At 45.2% G+C, this 17,099-nt stretch overlaps 1 protein-coding gene across 1 annotated transcript in view; it reads left to right on the forward strand.

Moving 5' to 3' along the window:
* The window catches only part of LOC140734138 (uncharacterized), a 111,999-nt gene that overhangs the window by 44,273 nt on the left and 50,627 nt on the right, over positions 1 to 17,099 (forward strand). Inside the window, exons 5-7 of the mRNA XM_073057718.1 lie at positions 6,855 to 7,035; positions 14,365 to 14,460; positions 16,915 to 16,968. Of these exons, the coding sequence (XP_072913819.1) occupies positions 6,855 to 7,035; positions 14,365 to 14,460; positions 16,915 to 16,968 (331 nt within the window). The remainder of the gene's footprint in view (positions 1 to 6,854; positions 7,036 to 14,364; positions 14,461 to 16,914; positions 16,969 to 17,099) is intronic.

The raw sequence follows: 17,099 nt of genomic DNA on the forward strand, positions 1-17,099 counted from the left end.
TCCCTATACGCTTCTGGGACTAATTCATATGCTTTGAGAATATTCGTTTTCACAATATCATAATCAAGTGCTTGCGCAGCAGTTAAAGCTGTGTAAACTTGTTGTGCTTTGCCTTTGATTACACTCTGTAACAACACTGACCATTTATCTTTCGGCCAGTCTGACATCCGAGCAATAGTTTCAAAATGTTGAAAATATCTTTCCACTTCTGTTTCACTAAATGGAGGGACCAATTTAATTTCTTGACTAGCAACAAACGGTTTTTTAGAATCAGAAGACTGATTCTCAGACCTTAAATTCACCATTGCATATTCAAACTCTCTCTGCTTCTGGTCAGATTCCAATTTATAACGCTCCAATTCTGCTTTACTTTGTTCCAACTTCATTTGTTCAATTTGCAACTGTATCTCCAGATTACTTATTGGAAACGATTCTAAGATCGATTCATCAAAATCACCCGAAGCCACAAAATGTGATGCGATTTTTCTCTGTATTACAGCCTTTGATGTAGTCTTTAAAATACCTTTAAGTCAAAATCTATTTGCAATCTCAGATACTTCAGTTTTTTTTTGCCTTTGCTAACAAATCCACGGCTGGCGAAGCCAGAAACTCATCAATATTCATCGTTGCCGAATACCACTCACAAGCCAATCAAACAAAAGAATCGAGCAATCCCCGTTACCAAAACACCGATTCAAAAGTTAACAAGCATTTAACTCAAACGATCCAATTCCGGACGTAGCCCCCATAATTATGTTACGTATTCAGGCAACAATAAATATATATGAGTTAGGCAAGGGTTTTCATAACAAATAACACTTTTATTAAACACTGAAAACCAACCCCCCAAAAGTAAACAAACATTAGCTCAACTGGAATTCAGCTGCTGTGCGGCAGACTCACAGTTCTTAATAGCGCTGCAGTTCAAACAGTTCTGAAAGCGGTATTGAAAAAAAACAGTTCTTTAAAGCGGTATGCCGAAAGAGAACAGTTCTTTAAAGCGGTATGCCGAAAGAGAACAGTTCTTTAAAGCGGTATGCCGAAAGTTCAAAAGCTCACAGTCCTTTTAAAAGGAGAGACTTTTTAAAGCGATTTAAATTCTCTTCCACGTCGATGTCCTTCGATTCCCCCGGTGTCGAACTTTCCCACGAAGAATTTTATGAAATATAACGGCTTAAAGGTACTGACCTTCTTTCCACACTATTCTCAATCTCCCGCTATCCCAGCGGAGGTTAACACGAGAACAGTCAACGAAATCCTTCCAAATGAGGATCAAATAAGGTCGAACTTTCCACCATCGAAAATCGATTCTCCTCGATTTTTATTTTCCAAACTTTTATCGTCACTCTCCACAGCAAAGAAACCGCTGGCAATGACCTTTTAAACTTTAGGCATTATATAAAACTTCATTTTTCAACTAAACTGCGTCATCACATTAAATCACGCAGTAACATGAAGTCAGCTTGGCAAATCCCGCCACGAACTGCCCCACCTGACAGGGTGGGTCTTCCTTTTATACCCTGTGAAAAAAAAACTGTCACATGACCTCTACTGGCGGGAAAATGACATCACTCCACCATCACAAGACCATTACCTCATGTCCAGTATAACTTCAACCCCAGTCACGTGACAAGGGTACCACTGTCACGTGTCACGGGTACGTAACAGTTTCAATCAGATCCCCTCTCATCCTTCTAAATTCCAGTGTATATAAGCCCAGTCGCTCCAATCTTTCAACATATGACAGTCCCGTCATTCCGGGAATTAACCTTGTGAACCTATGCTGCACTCCCTCAATAGCAAGAATGTCCTTCCTCAAATTTGGAGACCAAAACTGCACACAATACTCCAGGTGGGGTCTCACCAGGGCCCTGTACAGCTGCAGAAGGACCTCTTTACTCCTATACTCAATTCCTCTTGTTATAAAAGCCAGCATGCCATTAACTTTCTTCACTGCCTGCTGTACCTGCCTGCTTGCTTTCATTGACTGATGTACAAGAACACCTAGATCTCATTGTACTTCCCCTTTTCCTAACTTGACTTCATTTAGATAGTAATCTGCCTTCCTGTTCTTGCCACCAAAGTGGATAACCTCACATTTATCCACATTAAACTGCATCTGCCATATATTCGCCCACTCACCTAGCCTGTCCAAGTCACCCTGCATTCTCATAACATCCTCCTGACATTTCACACTGCCACCAGCTTTGTGTCATTGGCAAATTTGCTAATGTTACTTTTAATCCCTTCATCTAAATCATTAATGTATATTGTAAACAGCTGCGGTCCCAGCACCAAATCTTGCGGTACCCCACTGGTCACAGCTTGCCATTTCGAAAGGGACCCGTTAATTGCTACTCTTTGTTTCCTGTCAGCCAGCCAATTTTCAATCCATGTCAGTACTCTGCCCCCAATACCATGTGCCCTAATTTTGCCCACTGATCTCCTATGTGGGACTTTATCAAAAGTTTTTTGAAAGTCCAGGTACACTACATCCACTGGCTCTCCCTTGTCCATTTTCATAGTTACATTCTCAAAAAACTCCAGAAGATTAGTCAAGAATGATTTTCCCTTCGTAAATCCATGCTGACTCAGACTGATCCTTCTACTGCTATCCAAATGTGTCATAATTTCCTCCTTTATAATTGACTCCAGCATCTTTCCCACTACTGTGATCAGGCTAACCAATCTATAATTCCCTGTTTTCTCTCTTCCTCCTTTCTTGAAAAGTGGGACAACATTAGCCACCCTCCAATCTGCAAAAGAACTGATCCTGAATCTATAGAACATTGGAAAATGATTACCAATGTGTCCACGATTTCTAAAGCCACCTCCTTAAGTACCCTGGGATGCAGACCATTAGGTCCCGGGGACTTATCAGCCTTCAGACTTAACAGTTTCAGCACCGTTTCTTGCCTAATATAAATTTCCTTCAGTTCATTGCAAATGCAATGTTTGCATTAATTTCAAGGGGAATAGAATATAAAAGCAAGGAGATAATGCTGAGCCTTTATGAGACACTAGTCATGCTGCACTTGGAGTATTGTCAACAGTTTTGGGCCCCATATCTCAGGAAGGACATGTTGTCATTGGAGAGAGTCCAGAGGAGGTTCACAGGGACATTTCCGGGAATGAAGAACTTAACATATGAGGAGCATTTGGCAGTTTTGGGTCTGTACTCACTGGAATTCAGAAGAATGTGGGAGGATCTCATTGAAACCTACCGAATGTTGAATGGGCTAGATAAGGTGGATGTCAAAAGGATGTTTCCTATGGTGGGGTATCTAGAACTAGAGGGCTGGATCCTGGACTTCCTGTCAGATCGCCAGCAGGTTGTAAGAGTGAGCCTCTCACCTCCAACCCTCTGACTCTCAATACAAGAGCCCCTCAGGGCTGCGTACTGAGTCCCCTCCTTTACTCCCTGTATACCCATGACTGTATCGTCCCCCACAGCTACAATCTGCTAATTAAATTTGCTGGCGACACTACATTGATTGGCCTTATCTCAAACAATAACGAGGTGGCCTACAGGGAAGAAGTCATCTCTCTGACACAAAGGTGTCAAGAAAACAACCTCTCTCTCAATGTCACAAAATCAAAGGATTACAGGAGGAATGGAGATGGGCTAATCCCTATTGACATCAGTGGATCTGGGATTGAGAGGGTAAACAACTTCAAGTTCCTCAGGATCCACATCACCGAGGACCTTACGTGGTCTGTGCACACCAGCTATGTGGTGAAAAAGGCACAACTGGACCTCTTTCACCTCAGACGGTTGACTAAGTTTGGTATGGGCCCACAATTCCTAAGAACTTTTTACAGGGGCACAACTGAGAGCATCCTGACTGGCTGCATCACTGCCTGGTATGGGAACTGTACCTCCCTTAATCACGGGATTTTGCAGAGAGTGGTGCGGACAGCCCAGCGCATCAGTAATTGTGAATTTCTCGTGATTCAGCAGGTTTACAAGAACAATGTGTAAAAAGGGCCTTTAGGATCATTAGGGACCCAAACCATCCCAACCACAATCTATTCCAGCTGCTACCATCCAGGAAGTGGTACCGCAGCATAAAAGCCAGGACCAACAGGCTCCAGGATAGCTTCTTCCACCAGGCCATCAGACTGATGAACTCACACTGATTTGAGTATACCCTATATTACATTGACTGTTCTAGTTATTATAAATTATTGAGAAATGACCCTATAGAACAGAGGTAAGGAGGAATTTTTTTTTTAGCCAGAAGAATAGCAAATCGTTAGAATGCTCTGCCACAGAGGAGTGGAGGCCAAGTCTGTGTGTATATTTAAGGCCGAAGTTTATCATTTCCTGATCAGTTCTGTTCTGTTCAAGATGTGTTCAGTTCTGGTCACCTCATTTTAGGAAGGCTGTAGAAGCTATGAAAGAGGGTGCAGACAAGATTTACCAGGATGTTGCCTGGATTGGAAAACAAGTCTTATGAGGCAAGGTTAGCAGAGCTGGGACTTTTCTCTTTGGAGCGTAGAAGGATGAGAGGGGACTTGATAGAGGTCTACAAGATTATGAGAGGCATAGATAGGGTGGATAGCCAGTACGTGTTTCCCAAGGCATGAATAGCAAACACCAGAGGGCATATTGTTACATACCCCGTAACGGGTTAGAAAGGACCAGCAGAAATGGACACACCTGGAGTCTGAGTCTTCCGTTATAAACAGTATTTTATTAGTAACTACGTGATAAAGTAATATAAAACAATACTGTCCACGCCACATCTTACTTTCAGTGGTCAGCACATAAGGTCCTGCAGGCACTGCAGGAGAAAGACGTGATGGACACAGTGGGGTGGTTCCCTGAGCAGACAGTCCAGTTCATCTGGCAAAATGCCTCATCGCCAGACCTCACTAACAGGCACCAAGACCTCGCTTGGCTGGCAGTGAGAGGGGCCCTCCCAGTCAGATCCCTCCTGTATGCCCGGAACGTCGTCTCCACACCCCTCTGCCCACGGGAGGACTGCAGTGAGGAGGAGTTGATGACCTACCTCTTTGCACACTGTGGGTTCGCGGAGAAGGTGTGGAGGAGGATGGAAGGGGCAGTGTCGAGGTTCATCCCCAGCAGCTGCGTAACAGAGGACTCTCTGATCTACAGGCTGTTCCCGGGGACGCACACCGAGACCAACATCCGGTGCTGCTGGCAGGTCACCAACTCGGTCAAAGACGCTCTTTGGTCAGCCCGAAACTTGATGGTCTACCAGCACATGGAGATGTCCGTGGGGGAATGCTGCCGACTGGCACATTCTCGGCTGCAGGAGTACGTGCTGAGGGACGCACTCAAACTTGGTGCAGCCACCGCAAGGGCCCGGTGGGGAAGGACCACAGTCTAGGGTTCTTCTCCCGTGGGAGTTGAGGCGTAGGAGGGTTGGGAGTATACCCCCTGAATGTAAATATGAAAGAACAAAGTGCCACGTGGGTGGCAAAACTTTTGAACTTTGAAAATGTAAAGACAGTAATGGTACCAACTGTAAAGAATTGAAGTCTTTGAATGGTTATTGTATATAATTTTTTTTTGAATAAAGTATATTTTGGTTAATAAAAAAAAACAAGAGAAGGCAAACAGATTAGCAGAGGATATGCATATATAAGTGAGTAGATAAAGTTCCCAAGCTTCTCCCAGCTCAGGTGATAAAATGATACAGTCTTACGATGGTATAGGTAAGAAGTCAGTTCAGTTCTGGAATTTGAATTGAGTAGATTGAAGAGAGAGAGAGAGAGATGATTTGTCTTCCCACTGCCGATGCCGTCGAATCTTCCACATCGTCCTCTTACTCCGGAGAAACTTATTAAAGTCACCGACTGTGACCACACAAACAAGAATGCTGGTTTTCCACGGTAAGCTATCAACCCAGGCAAGGGTTAAACACACCAATAGCTTCCCACCAGTCACCCCTTTGTCCACACTGTGAACAAAAATCCCACCTTTGTGGGCACACAAAGCTCAACCAGTGTCAGTGTCTTCCTTGTCTCTGGTGCATCTGGTGTGTCTGATTACAAAGCCAGTTGACCTTGTATATATTTCACAGGTGCTGAACACCAGCTGTCCATCGTATAGCTCCACCTTGCCGTTTCTAAGGCAACTCACAGGCTTTCGTTGCTCTCTCTCTCTGTCGCTGAACTAGCACACACGCTGCCTGCTCCCTCTCTCTTTCTTTTTAAAGGAACAGTCCATATTTAATAACTCTTCAGATCTCGTCACAATATGTACAAAGTTAAGGGAGGGAAGTTTAGGGGAGACATCAGGGGTAAGTTTTTTACACAGAGGGTTGTGGGTACCTGGAATGACTTGCCAGGGATGGTGGTGGAAGCTAAAACATTAAGGGTATTTAAGAGCCTCTTGGACAGGCACATGGATGAAAGAAAAATGGAGGGTTACGGGGTAGTGTGCATTTAGTACTCTTTTTTTAAGGAACGTAATTAAGGGTCAGCACAACATCAAGGGCCCAAGGGCCTGTACTGTGTCTAGTGTCTAGATCGGTCAGGCCATCAAAGGAAATGGCGAGAAGGCAGGTGTATGTGGTTGAGTGAGGTCCAGGATCAGCATGATGGAATGGTGGAGCAGATTCGCTTGCCTGAATTGCCTAATTTTGCTCCTATGTCTTATGGTCTTAATGCTGTAAAGCAGGGGTTCCCAACTTGGGATCCACGGGCCCCTTAATTAATGGTATTGGTCCATGCCATAAAAAATGGTTGGGAACCCCTGCTGTAAAGAGTTAAACTAACCTGTGTGCTACCATGCCACCCACTAGATGTTACAGATTTGCATTTGAGACATGGGAACCTGTGGGGCTGGAACCCATGGCTGAGATTTGAACTTTTTTTTTGAGGCTCAGGAAAGAAGAGCTAAAGAAGAAGGCAGCTGAAGAGAAGCTTTGCAAAGAAGAGGCAGCTCGACTGCAGAGAGAAGAAAGGAAGCTTGCAGAAGAGGAGAATCAGAGAAAAGCTGAAGAGGAAAGACTCTGCAGGGAACATGAGGAACAGGAACGCCTTGCAGATCTGAGGCTTCAGGTCAGAGTTGAGTTACATTTGTGAGAAAATACTTAAAATTTCGATTTTAACAAAATACGTGTAAAAATGAGTGCCTTGTTCCTTAAGTATCTGACTACATTTGGTTTTCTGATGTATACACTATAACTTGTACAATACTTGATCATTGTTTCCATCATCTTTCATTCAAGAAATGTTACGGTTAACAGCCAGTTGTATGTTCTTTTAAGAAAACAACCAATTAACCAGTCAGTTTATAGAACAATTCAGCTGAGCAGGGCAAAAGCAACGTGCTTCCTGCTCTGCAGAATGTAATACAGGTCCTCCACAGGTTTCACACATTTAACTCTTTGCAGCCTGTATATATGAAGGTCTGAGAAACTGGCAGGATAGATTTGGCCAAACAAGAAAATCTGCAGATTTTGGAAATCCGAACAGCAAACACAAAATGCTGGAGGAACTCAACAGGCCAGGCAGCATCTATGAAAAAGGTATCTGGTCAAAACCCTTCCATGGGACTGGAGTAAAAAAGATGAGTAGAATTTAAAGGTGGGGGAGGGGAGAGAGAAACAAAAGGTGATTGCTGAAACCAGAAGGGAGAGGGATGAAGAGTTGGGAAACATAAAAAACCTACAGCAGAATACAGGCCCTTCGGCCCACAATGCTGTGCCGAACATGTACTTTAGAAATTACTTAGGGATACCCATAGCCCTCTATTTTTCTAAGCTCCATGCACCTCCAGGAGCCTCTTAAAAGATCCATACCACCTCCACCACAGTCGCCGGCAGCCCATTCCACACACTCACCACTCTGCGTAAAAAAAAAAAAAAAAAAAAATCCCCTCTGTACCTACTTCCAAGCACCTTAAAACTGAGCCCTCTCCTGGTAGCCATTTCAGCCCTGGGAAAAAGCCTCTGGCTATTCAGACGGTCAGTGCCTCTCACCATCTTGTACACCTCTGTCAGGTCACCTCTCATCCTCCGTCGCTCCAAGGAGAAAAGGCCAAGTTCACTCACCTATTCTCATAAGGCATGCTCCCCAATCCAGGCAGCATCCTTGTAAATCTCCTGCACCCTTTCTGTAGTTTCCACATACTGCCTGAACCAGAACTGAGCACAGTACTCTTAAGTGAGGTCTGTCCAGGGTCCTATTCAACTGTAACATTACCTCTCAGCTCTTGAACTCAATCCCATGGTTGATGAAGGCCAATGCACCATATCCCTTCTTAACCACATAGTCAACCTGCGCAGCAGCTTTAGGTGTCCCATGGACACGGACTGCAAGATCCCTCTGATCCTCTGCACTGCCAAGAGTCTTACCATTAATACTACATTCTGCCATCATATTTGACCTACCAAAATGAGCCACCTCACACTTATCTAGGTTGAACTCCATCTGTCACATCCTATTGATGTCCCGCTGTAACCTCTGATAATTCCCCTCACTATCCACGACATCCCCAACCTTTGTGTCATCAGAAAATTTACTAACCCATCCCTCCACTGCATCATCCAGGTCATTTAGAGGTCCCAGAACAGATCCCTTAGGCACACCACTGGTCACCAACCTCCATGCAGAATATGACCCGTCTACAACCACTCTTTGCCTTCTGTCGGCAGGCCAGTTCTGGATCTACAAAGCAAAGTCTCCTTGGATCCCATGCCTCCTTACTTTCTCAATAAGCCTTGCATGGGGTACCTTGTCAAATGCCTTGCTGAAATCCACATACACTACATCTACTGCTCTTCCTTTATCAATGTGTTTAGTCACATCCTCAAAAAATTCAATCAGGCTCGTAAGGCACAACCTGCCTTTCACAAAGCCATGCTGACTAATCCTAATCATATTCTGCCTCTCCAAATGTTCATAAATCCTGCCTCTCAGGATCTTCTCCATCAACTTACCAACCACTGAAGTAAGACTCACTGGTCCATAATTTCTTGGGCTATCTCTACTTCCTTCCTTGAATAAGGGAACAACATCTGCAACCATCCAATCCTCCGGAACCCCTCCTGTCCCCATTGATGATGCAAAGATCATTGCCAGAGGTTCAGCAATCTCGTCGTTCGCTGGAAGTTCAGCAAACTCGTCCCTCACCTCCCACAGTAGCCTGGGGTATATCTCATCCAGTCCTGGTGACTTATCCAACTTGATGCTTTTCATAAACTCCAGCACATCCTCTTTCTTAATGTCTATGTGCTCAAGCTTTTCAGTCTGCTGTGTCATCCTTACAATCGCCCAAGGTCCTTTTCTGTAGTGAATACTGAAGTAAAGTGTTCATTAAGTACCTCCACTAACTCCTCCAGTTCCATACACACTTTTCTACTGTCACACTTGATTGGTCCTATTCCCTCACTTCTTATCCTCTTGGTCTTCCTATAGTTATTGAATGCCTTGGGGTTTTCCTTAATCCTGCCCGCCAAGGCATTTTTATGGCCCCTTCTGGCTCTCCTAATTTCCTTCTTAAGCTCCTTCCTATTAGCCTTATAATCTTCTAGATCTCTAACGTTACCTAGCTCTCTGAACCTTTTGTAAGCTTTTCTTTTCTTCTTGACTAAATTTTCAACAGCCTTTGTACACCACAGTTCTTGTACCCTACCATCCTTTCCCTGTCTTGTTAGAATGTACCTACTTAGAACGCCACGCAAATATCCCCTGAACATTTGCCACATTTCTGCCGCACATTTCCCTGAGAACATCTGTACCCATTCATGCTTCCAAGTTCCTGCCTGATAGCTTCATGTTTCCCCTTACTCCAATTAAATGCTTTCCTAACTTGTCTGTTCCTATCCCTCTCCAATGCCGTGGTAAAGGAGATAGAGTTGTGATCACTATCTCCAAAATGCTCTCCCACTGGGAGATCTAACACATGACCAGGTTCATTTCCCAATACCAGCACCAGTGCAGCCTCTCCTCTTGTAGGCTTATCTACATATTGTATCAAGAAACCTTCCTGAACACACCTAACAAACTCTACCCCATCTAAACCCCTTGCTCTAGGGAGATGCCAATCAATATTGGAAAAATTAAAATCTCCCACCACAACAACCCTCTTATTATTGCATCTTTCCAGAATCTGTCTCCCTATCTGCTCCTCGATGTCCTTTTTACTATTGGGTGGTCTATAAAAAACACCCAGTTATTGACCTCTTCCTGTTTCTAACTTCCACCCACAGAGACTCGGTGGATAATCCCGCCATGACTTCCTCCTTTTCTGCAGCTGTGACTATCTCTGATCAGCAATGCCACGCCCTCACATCTTTTGACTCCCTCGCTGTCCTTTCTGAAACAACTATAGCCTAGCACTCTAAGTAAACATTCCTGCCCCTGATCAACACGTACAAACAAGCTGGAGGAACACAGCAGGTCGGGCAGCATCAGTGGAAACGAGCAGTCAACGTTTCGGGCCGAGACCCTTTGTCAGGACTGAAGATGGAGGGGGCAGGGGCCCTATAAAGAAGGTAGGGGGAGGGTGGGAAGGAGAAGGCTGGTAGGTGCCAGGTGAAAAACCAATCAGAGAAAAGATCAAGGGGTGGGGGAGGGGATATCAGGAAAGGTGAAGAAGGAATGTAAGGGTAAAGCACTATGTGTAGTAGAAGAACGCAGAATCATGAGAGAGGTGATAGGCAGCTGGAAGAGGAGGCAGAGTAGAACTGGGATGGGGGAAAGGAGAGGGAGGGAATTACCAGAAGTTGGAGAATTCGATGTTCATGCCAAGGGGCTGGAGACTACCCAGACGGTACATGAGGTGTTGCTCCTCCAACCTGAGTTTGGCCTCATCATGGCAGTAGAGGAGGCCATGTATGGACATATCCGAATGGGAATGTGAAGCAGAGTTGAAGTGAGTGGCAACCGGGAGATCCTGTCTGTTGTGGCGGACAGAGCGTAGGTGCTCGACAAAGCGGTCCCCCAATCTGCGTCGGGTCTCACCGATGTAAGGAGGCCGCACCAAGAGCACCAGGTGCAGTAGATGTCCCCAACAGACTTACAAGTGAAGTGTTGCCTCACCTGGAAGGACTGTTTGGGGCCCTGAATGGTGGTAAGAGAGGAGGTGTAGGGACAGGTGTAGCACTTACACTTGCAGGGATAAGTACCAGGTGGGAGATCTGTGGGGAGGGACGTGTGAACCAGGCAGTCACGGAGGGAACGATCCCTGTGAAAAGTGGAGAGGGGTAGGGAGGGAAAAATTTTTGGTGGTGGGGTCCTGTTGAAGGTGGCAGAAGTTGCAGAGGATAATATGCTGGATCCGGAGGCTAATGGGGTGATAGGTGAGGACAAGGGGAAACACGGTCCCTGTTGTAGTGACGGGAGGATGGGGTGAGGGCCGAAGTGTGGGAAATGGAGGAGATGCGGGTGAGGGCCGAAGTGTGGGAAATGGAGGAGATGCAGGTGAGGGCATCATTGATGATGGCAGAAGGGAAATCACAATTCTTAAAGAAAGAGGACATTTGAGATGTCCTGGAATGGAAAGCCTCATCCTGGGAGCAAATGCGGCGGAGATGGAGGAACTGGGAATAGGGAATAGCATTTTTACATTTGGCAGGGTGGGAAGAGGTATAGTCGAGGAAGTTATGAGACTCAGTGGGTTTATAGAAGATGTCAGTGGACAGTCTTTCTCCAGAGATGGAGACCGAGAGATCAAGAAATGGGAGAAAAGTGTCCGAGATGGACCAAGTGAATTTGAGGGCTGGGTGAAAGTTAGAGGCAAAGTCGATGAAATTGACGAGCTCAGCATGAGTGCAGGAAGCAGCGCCAATGTAGTTGTCAATGTCGCAAAGGAGAAGTTGGGAAGCAGTACCAGTATAGATTTGGAGCATAGACTGTTCCACGTAACCCACGAAGAGGCAGGCATAGCTGGGGCCCATGCAAGTGCCCATAGCTACACCCTTGGTCTGAAGAAAGTGGGAAGAGCCAAAAGAGAAGTTATTAAGTGTTTTGAGTGCCAGTTCCACCAACCGGAGGAGTGTGGTGGTGTTGGGGAACTGGTGAGGTCAATTGTCAAGAAAATAACAGAGGACTTTGAGGCCTTCAGCCTCCTGCCTTTCTCCTCCCCCACCCCTTGATCTTTCCTCTGATTGGTTTTTCACCTGGTACCTACCAGCCTTTTCTTTCCCACCCTCCCCCCACCTTTTTAGGGCCCCTGCCCCCTCCTCCTTCAGTCCTGACGAAGGGTCTTAGCCCAAAACGTTGACTGCTCGTTTCCACTGATGCTGCCCAACATGCTGAGTTCCTCCAGCTTGTTTGTACATGTTGATTTGACCATAGCATCTGCAGTGTACTTTGTGTTTACTGTTCCTGCCCCTGAGCCATCCAAGTCTCTGTAATGGCCACAACATCAAAGCTCCAAGTACTGATCCACGCTCTGAACTCATCTGCTTTGTTCATGATACTCCTTGCATTAAAATAACACATATCAAACCATCTGTCTGAGCACGTCCCTTCTCTCTCACCTGCCTATCCTTCTCTTGCACTGTCTACAAGCTTTCTTTATTTGTGAGCCAACCGCCCCTTCTTCCATCTCTTCAGTTCGGTTCCCACCCCTCAGCAATTCTAGTTTAAACTCTCCCCAATAGCCTTAGCAACTCTCCCAGCCTGGATATTGATCTCCCTGGGATTCAAGTGCAACCCGTCCTTTTTGTACAGGTCACTTCTGCCCCAAAAGAGGTTCCAATGATCCAGAAATCTGAATCCCTGCTTCATGCTCCAATCCCTCAGACACGCATTTATCCTCCACCTCATTCTATTCCTATACTCACTGTCGCATGGCACAGGCAGTAATCCTGAGATTACTACCTTTTGAGGTCCTGATTCTCAACTTCCTTCCTAACTCCCTGTAGTCTGTTTTCAGGACCTCCTCCCTTTTCCTACCTATGTCGTTGGTACTAATATGTACCACAACCTCTGGCTGCTGTCCTTCCCACTTCAGGATATCGTGGACACAATCAGAAACATTCCAGACCCTGGCACCTGGGACGCAAACTACCATCTGTGTTTCTTTCCTGCATCCACGGAATTGCCTGTCTGGCCCCCTAACTAAACAGTCCCCTATCACTGCTACCATCCTTTCCCTACTGAGCCACAGGGCCAGACTCTGTGCCAGAGGCACGGCCAGTGTTGCCTGCCCCAGGTAGGTCATTCCCCCCAATGGTACTCAAACAGGAGTACTAATTGTTAAGGGGGGGCAGCCACAGGGGTACTCTCTAGTATCTTACTCTTGCCCTTCCCTCTCCTGTTACCCACTTATCTGTCTCCCAAGGTCCCGATGTGACTCCTTGCCTTAGCTCCTCTCTATCACCTCCTCACTTTCCCTGACCAGATGAAGGTCATCGAGCTGCATCTCCAGTTCCCTAACCCAGTCCCTAAGGAGCTGCAGCTCGACACACCTGGCGCAGATGTGGCTGTCCGGGATGCTGGGAGTCTCCAGGACTTCCCATATCTGACACGCAGTACAGAAAACCAGCTTTACAGGAATACTTCCTATTCTTCACAAGTAACTTACCTTGTCTCGGTCTGTTATCGGCAAAGTCCCGTTAGCCAAAGCCCCCCCTACTCTGACTCCTCTGCTCTGTCGCCCACTCTATAAAGCTGTCTTCTTTTTTCTCCAAGCACCTTCTCCCTAGTAATGGCAACTTCACTCGCTTCTGCCCCCTGACACTCTCAAACTTCTGGCATACTGCTCGTGACTTCCACAGTGAATATTGATGCAAAATACTTATTCAGTTCATGTGCCATTTCCTTGAGCCCCGTTCCTTCCTCTCCAGCATCGTTTTCCAGTGGTCCAATACCTGCTGTCACCTCTCTTTTATACTTTATATATCTGAAGAAACATGGCGGCACTTGCAGGCTACCCCCTGTACAATCCTCAGACTGTGTTGGTAGTTGATGCAAACATTTCACTGCATGTTTTGATGTACATGTGACAAATAAAGCTAATTTTTAATTTTTCCCAGGATTTATAGAATATTGCAAACTGTTGTAACACAAATACACTCAAGTTCAGATTTCAGCAGGTATGTTATTAAGTACAGAATTTGAAACTATCTACTTTTTAATTCCAAGATTATCCATTGAATTAATAGAATATAAATATAGTCACATCTCTTAGAAGAGACCATAAGACAAAGGAACAGAATTAGGCCATTCAGCCCATCAAGATTGCTCCACCATTCCATCATGGCTGATACCAGATCCCACTCAACCCCATGCACCTGCCTTCTCAAGAAGAGCAATACAAAACATACTGTGAAATGCACCGGTTGTGACATTGACCAACACAATCAAAGATGTATTAAAGCATGTGTGTTGTGATCTCAGAGTTGCAGCTGTGACATCTTAACGGCTACGTTTCAGAGAGAAGAAGCAGAAGCGAGAGAGGCGGAGCGGCAGAAACAGGAACGGGAGCGAATCATGCAACAGAACGAGCAAGAACGGCTCGCCCGGAGGAAGGTGGGTCTGAGCGGGCTCTATCTTTGCAGGGCAAGGGCCGGTTGCAGAACTCAACAGAGCCTAAGCTGGGAGGACAGACAGACAGGCTAACATCCAGTTATAAATGAAGGATGGAAAATGATAAAATGTGGAAAATATAAAGTACTACGGATGAACACACAAAATGCTGGAGGTACTCAGATGGTCTGGTCTTACCACATGCAGAAAAGCCATACTGTACATGTGTCTGATGATGTTCCCTAGAGCTGGTCCTTGGGTGTTACTGAGCTCTGCCTTCAGTGTCCTCTAGCAGAGAAGGGAAGTGAGCTTCTGTTACCCCCACCCCTCCTAACGGCAGTCAGGTGTTCAGGGCCACATCATTGCTCTCTTCCACACAGTGTGGGGCTCGATCCTCTGACCATAGAATTCAGGGAAGAGGGTGCTATCAGAGAGCAAGTCAAAAGTTTGAAACATGAGAAACAATTTGGGAAGTAACGCTTAGTGACAATAACAGACCAATCACAGAAACAATCCTCCTCCGTCTCCCACTGTCATCCATTACAAATCTAACATTTAGATCCACTTTGCCAATTTACTAAATTCCATAGACTCATCACCCTTGTGGGACCTCATCAATATTCATTATTACTTCTTCAAAAAATTCAAGTAGGTAGATGTTCCCCTAGCAAGGCTGACAATGTGTCATTAATCCTGTCTCTCAACTTTTTCCAATAAGTTCCCTCCCACTGATGTTCAGCTCACCAGCCTGTCTTCTGCTGGCCTCCTGGGATGATGGAACCACATTTGCCTTCTATCTCTATCAAGGTTCGGCAATCTCCCATAGCAGTCTGGGACATATGTCATCACACCAGGGAATAGTCCAGTTTGAAGGTCTAGACTTTTATAAATAATCAGTATCTTCATAAGTTAGAAATTGCATTCAAATAAACATTTTAAAAAAGCATAAAAAGTCATGCACCGTTAAAGTAATTAAAATATTTAAATTAATGTATATCAGGTAAAAGTGTTTACTTACTTTTTCTGGGCTACTAATTTCTCTGGTAGACCTGGTTGGGCTTTCTGTACAGGTTAATGGGGAATCTGCAGGGTGAGACTTGCTGAGCTTGTGGCCAGTGCTTTACTGAATGGACAGCTGCATCTCTCTGTCTTTGCACTGCCCACTTACAGCAGCTCTCCAGACACATCAGTCCTTACACAAGAGGTCTCTGAATCAGGATCAACTCCCAGGTGACATCACATGAGATTGTAATCAGACTAACTGATTTCTGGCTGATACCTCACTAAAAACAGACAGGCCTAACACACTGAAGACCTGCAGAGGGAAGATGAGGTGTATGCCTAAACCTGCCTACAGGGGGCTGCAAGCTTTCAAGTCATCTGTTCAGTAATTACTTGGTTTGAATTTGGTCCACTCTGGCTACATCACAACACTGATCTGTGGCTCTTCTGTAGCTCATGAGACCCGTGTCTGACTGGTCTGAGGTGACTTGTGCATGCAGGCGAATTATCCCTCTGCTTTCACCAGGTGTCTGTGCTGAAGTTATAAACCTTTCCTTGTGCTTCCCAACATGAGAGAATATTCATATAGAAACATAGAAAATAGGTGCAGGAGTAGGCCATTTGGCCCCTCGAGCCTGCACCACCATTCAGTATGATCATGGCTGATCATCCAACTCAGAACCCTGTACCTGCCTTCTCTCCATATCCCCTGATCCCTTTAGCCGCAAGGGCCATATCTAACTCCCTCTTAAATATAGCCAATGAACTGGCCTCAATTGTTTCCTACGGCAGAGAATTCCACAGTTTCACTACTCTCTGTGTGAAGAAGTTTCTCCTCATCTCGGTCCTAAAAGGCTTCCCCTTTATCCTTAAACTGTGACCCCTCATTCTGGACTTCCCCAACATCGGGAACAATATACCCAGGACATCTTCAAGGAGTGGTCTCAGAAAGGCAGTATCCATTATTAAGGACCCCCAGCACCCAGGGCATGCCCTTTTCTCATTGTTACCATAAGGTAGGAGGTACAGAAACCTGAAGGCACACGCTCAGCAATTCAGGGACAGCTTCTTCCCCTCTTTCCGATACCTAAATGGAAATTGAACCCATGAATATTACCTCAGATTTTTAATATATGTTATTTGTTTTTGCATGATTTTTAATCAATTTGATAACTGTATACTGTAATAGATTTACATATTATTATTTTTTTCCCTCTTCTATATTATGTATTGCATTGAACTGCTGCTGCTAAGTTTTCACAACACATGTCGGTGATGATAAACCTGATCCTGATTCTAATTCTAGACTCAAATCTGGAATCAGAGCAGCTTTGATCCTAGTTGCAAGCTTTCACATTATTTCATGTGTAAAGTGTGTATTTTCTGTGTGTAAGGTTTGAATATTTTATTCAGTTTCTAATGTCCTGCACAAGTTAATGTTTACTGTATTTACAGAGAATTAAAGAGATCATGAGGAGAACCAGGAAGGATGACCAGGAACAATTAAAGGTGAATTCATTGCAATTGGGTCTGTTTCCAGATTCTATTCCTGCAAGTTTTATTTTTCCTGCAGTTCCACCTAGCCCCTGTACACCACACCTGGCAATTCCATGCTAAATCTACACCCTCGCTAATTCCAG

This window comes from Hemitrygon akajei, chromosome 10 (assembly GCF_048418815.1).
Source record: "Hemitrygon akajei chromosome 10, sHemAka1.3, whole genome shotgun sequence".
NCBI classification, from domain to species: Eukaryota; Metazoa; Chordata; class Chondrichthyes; order Myliobatiformes; family Dasyatidae; genus Hemitrygon; species Hemitrygon akajei.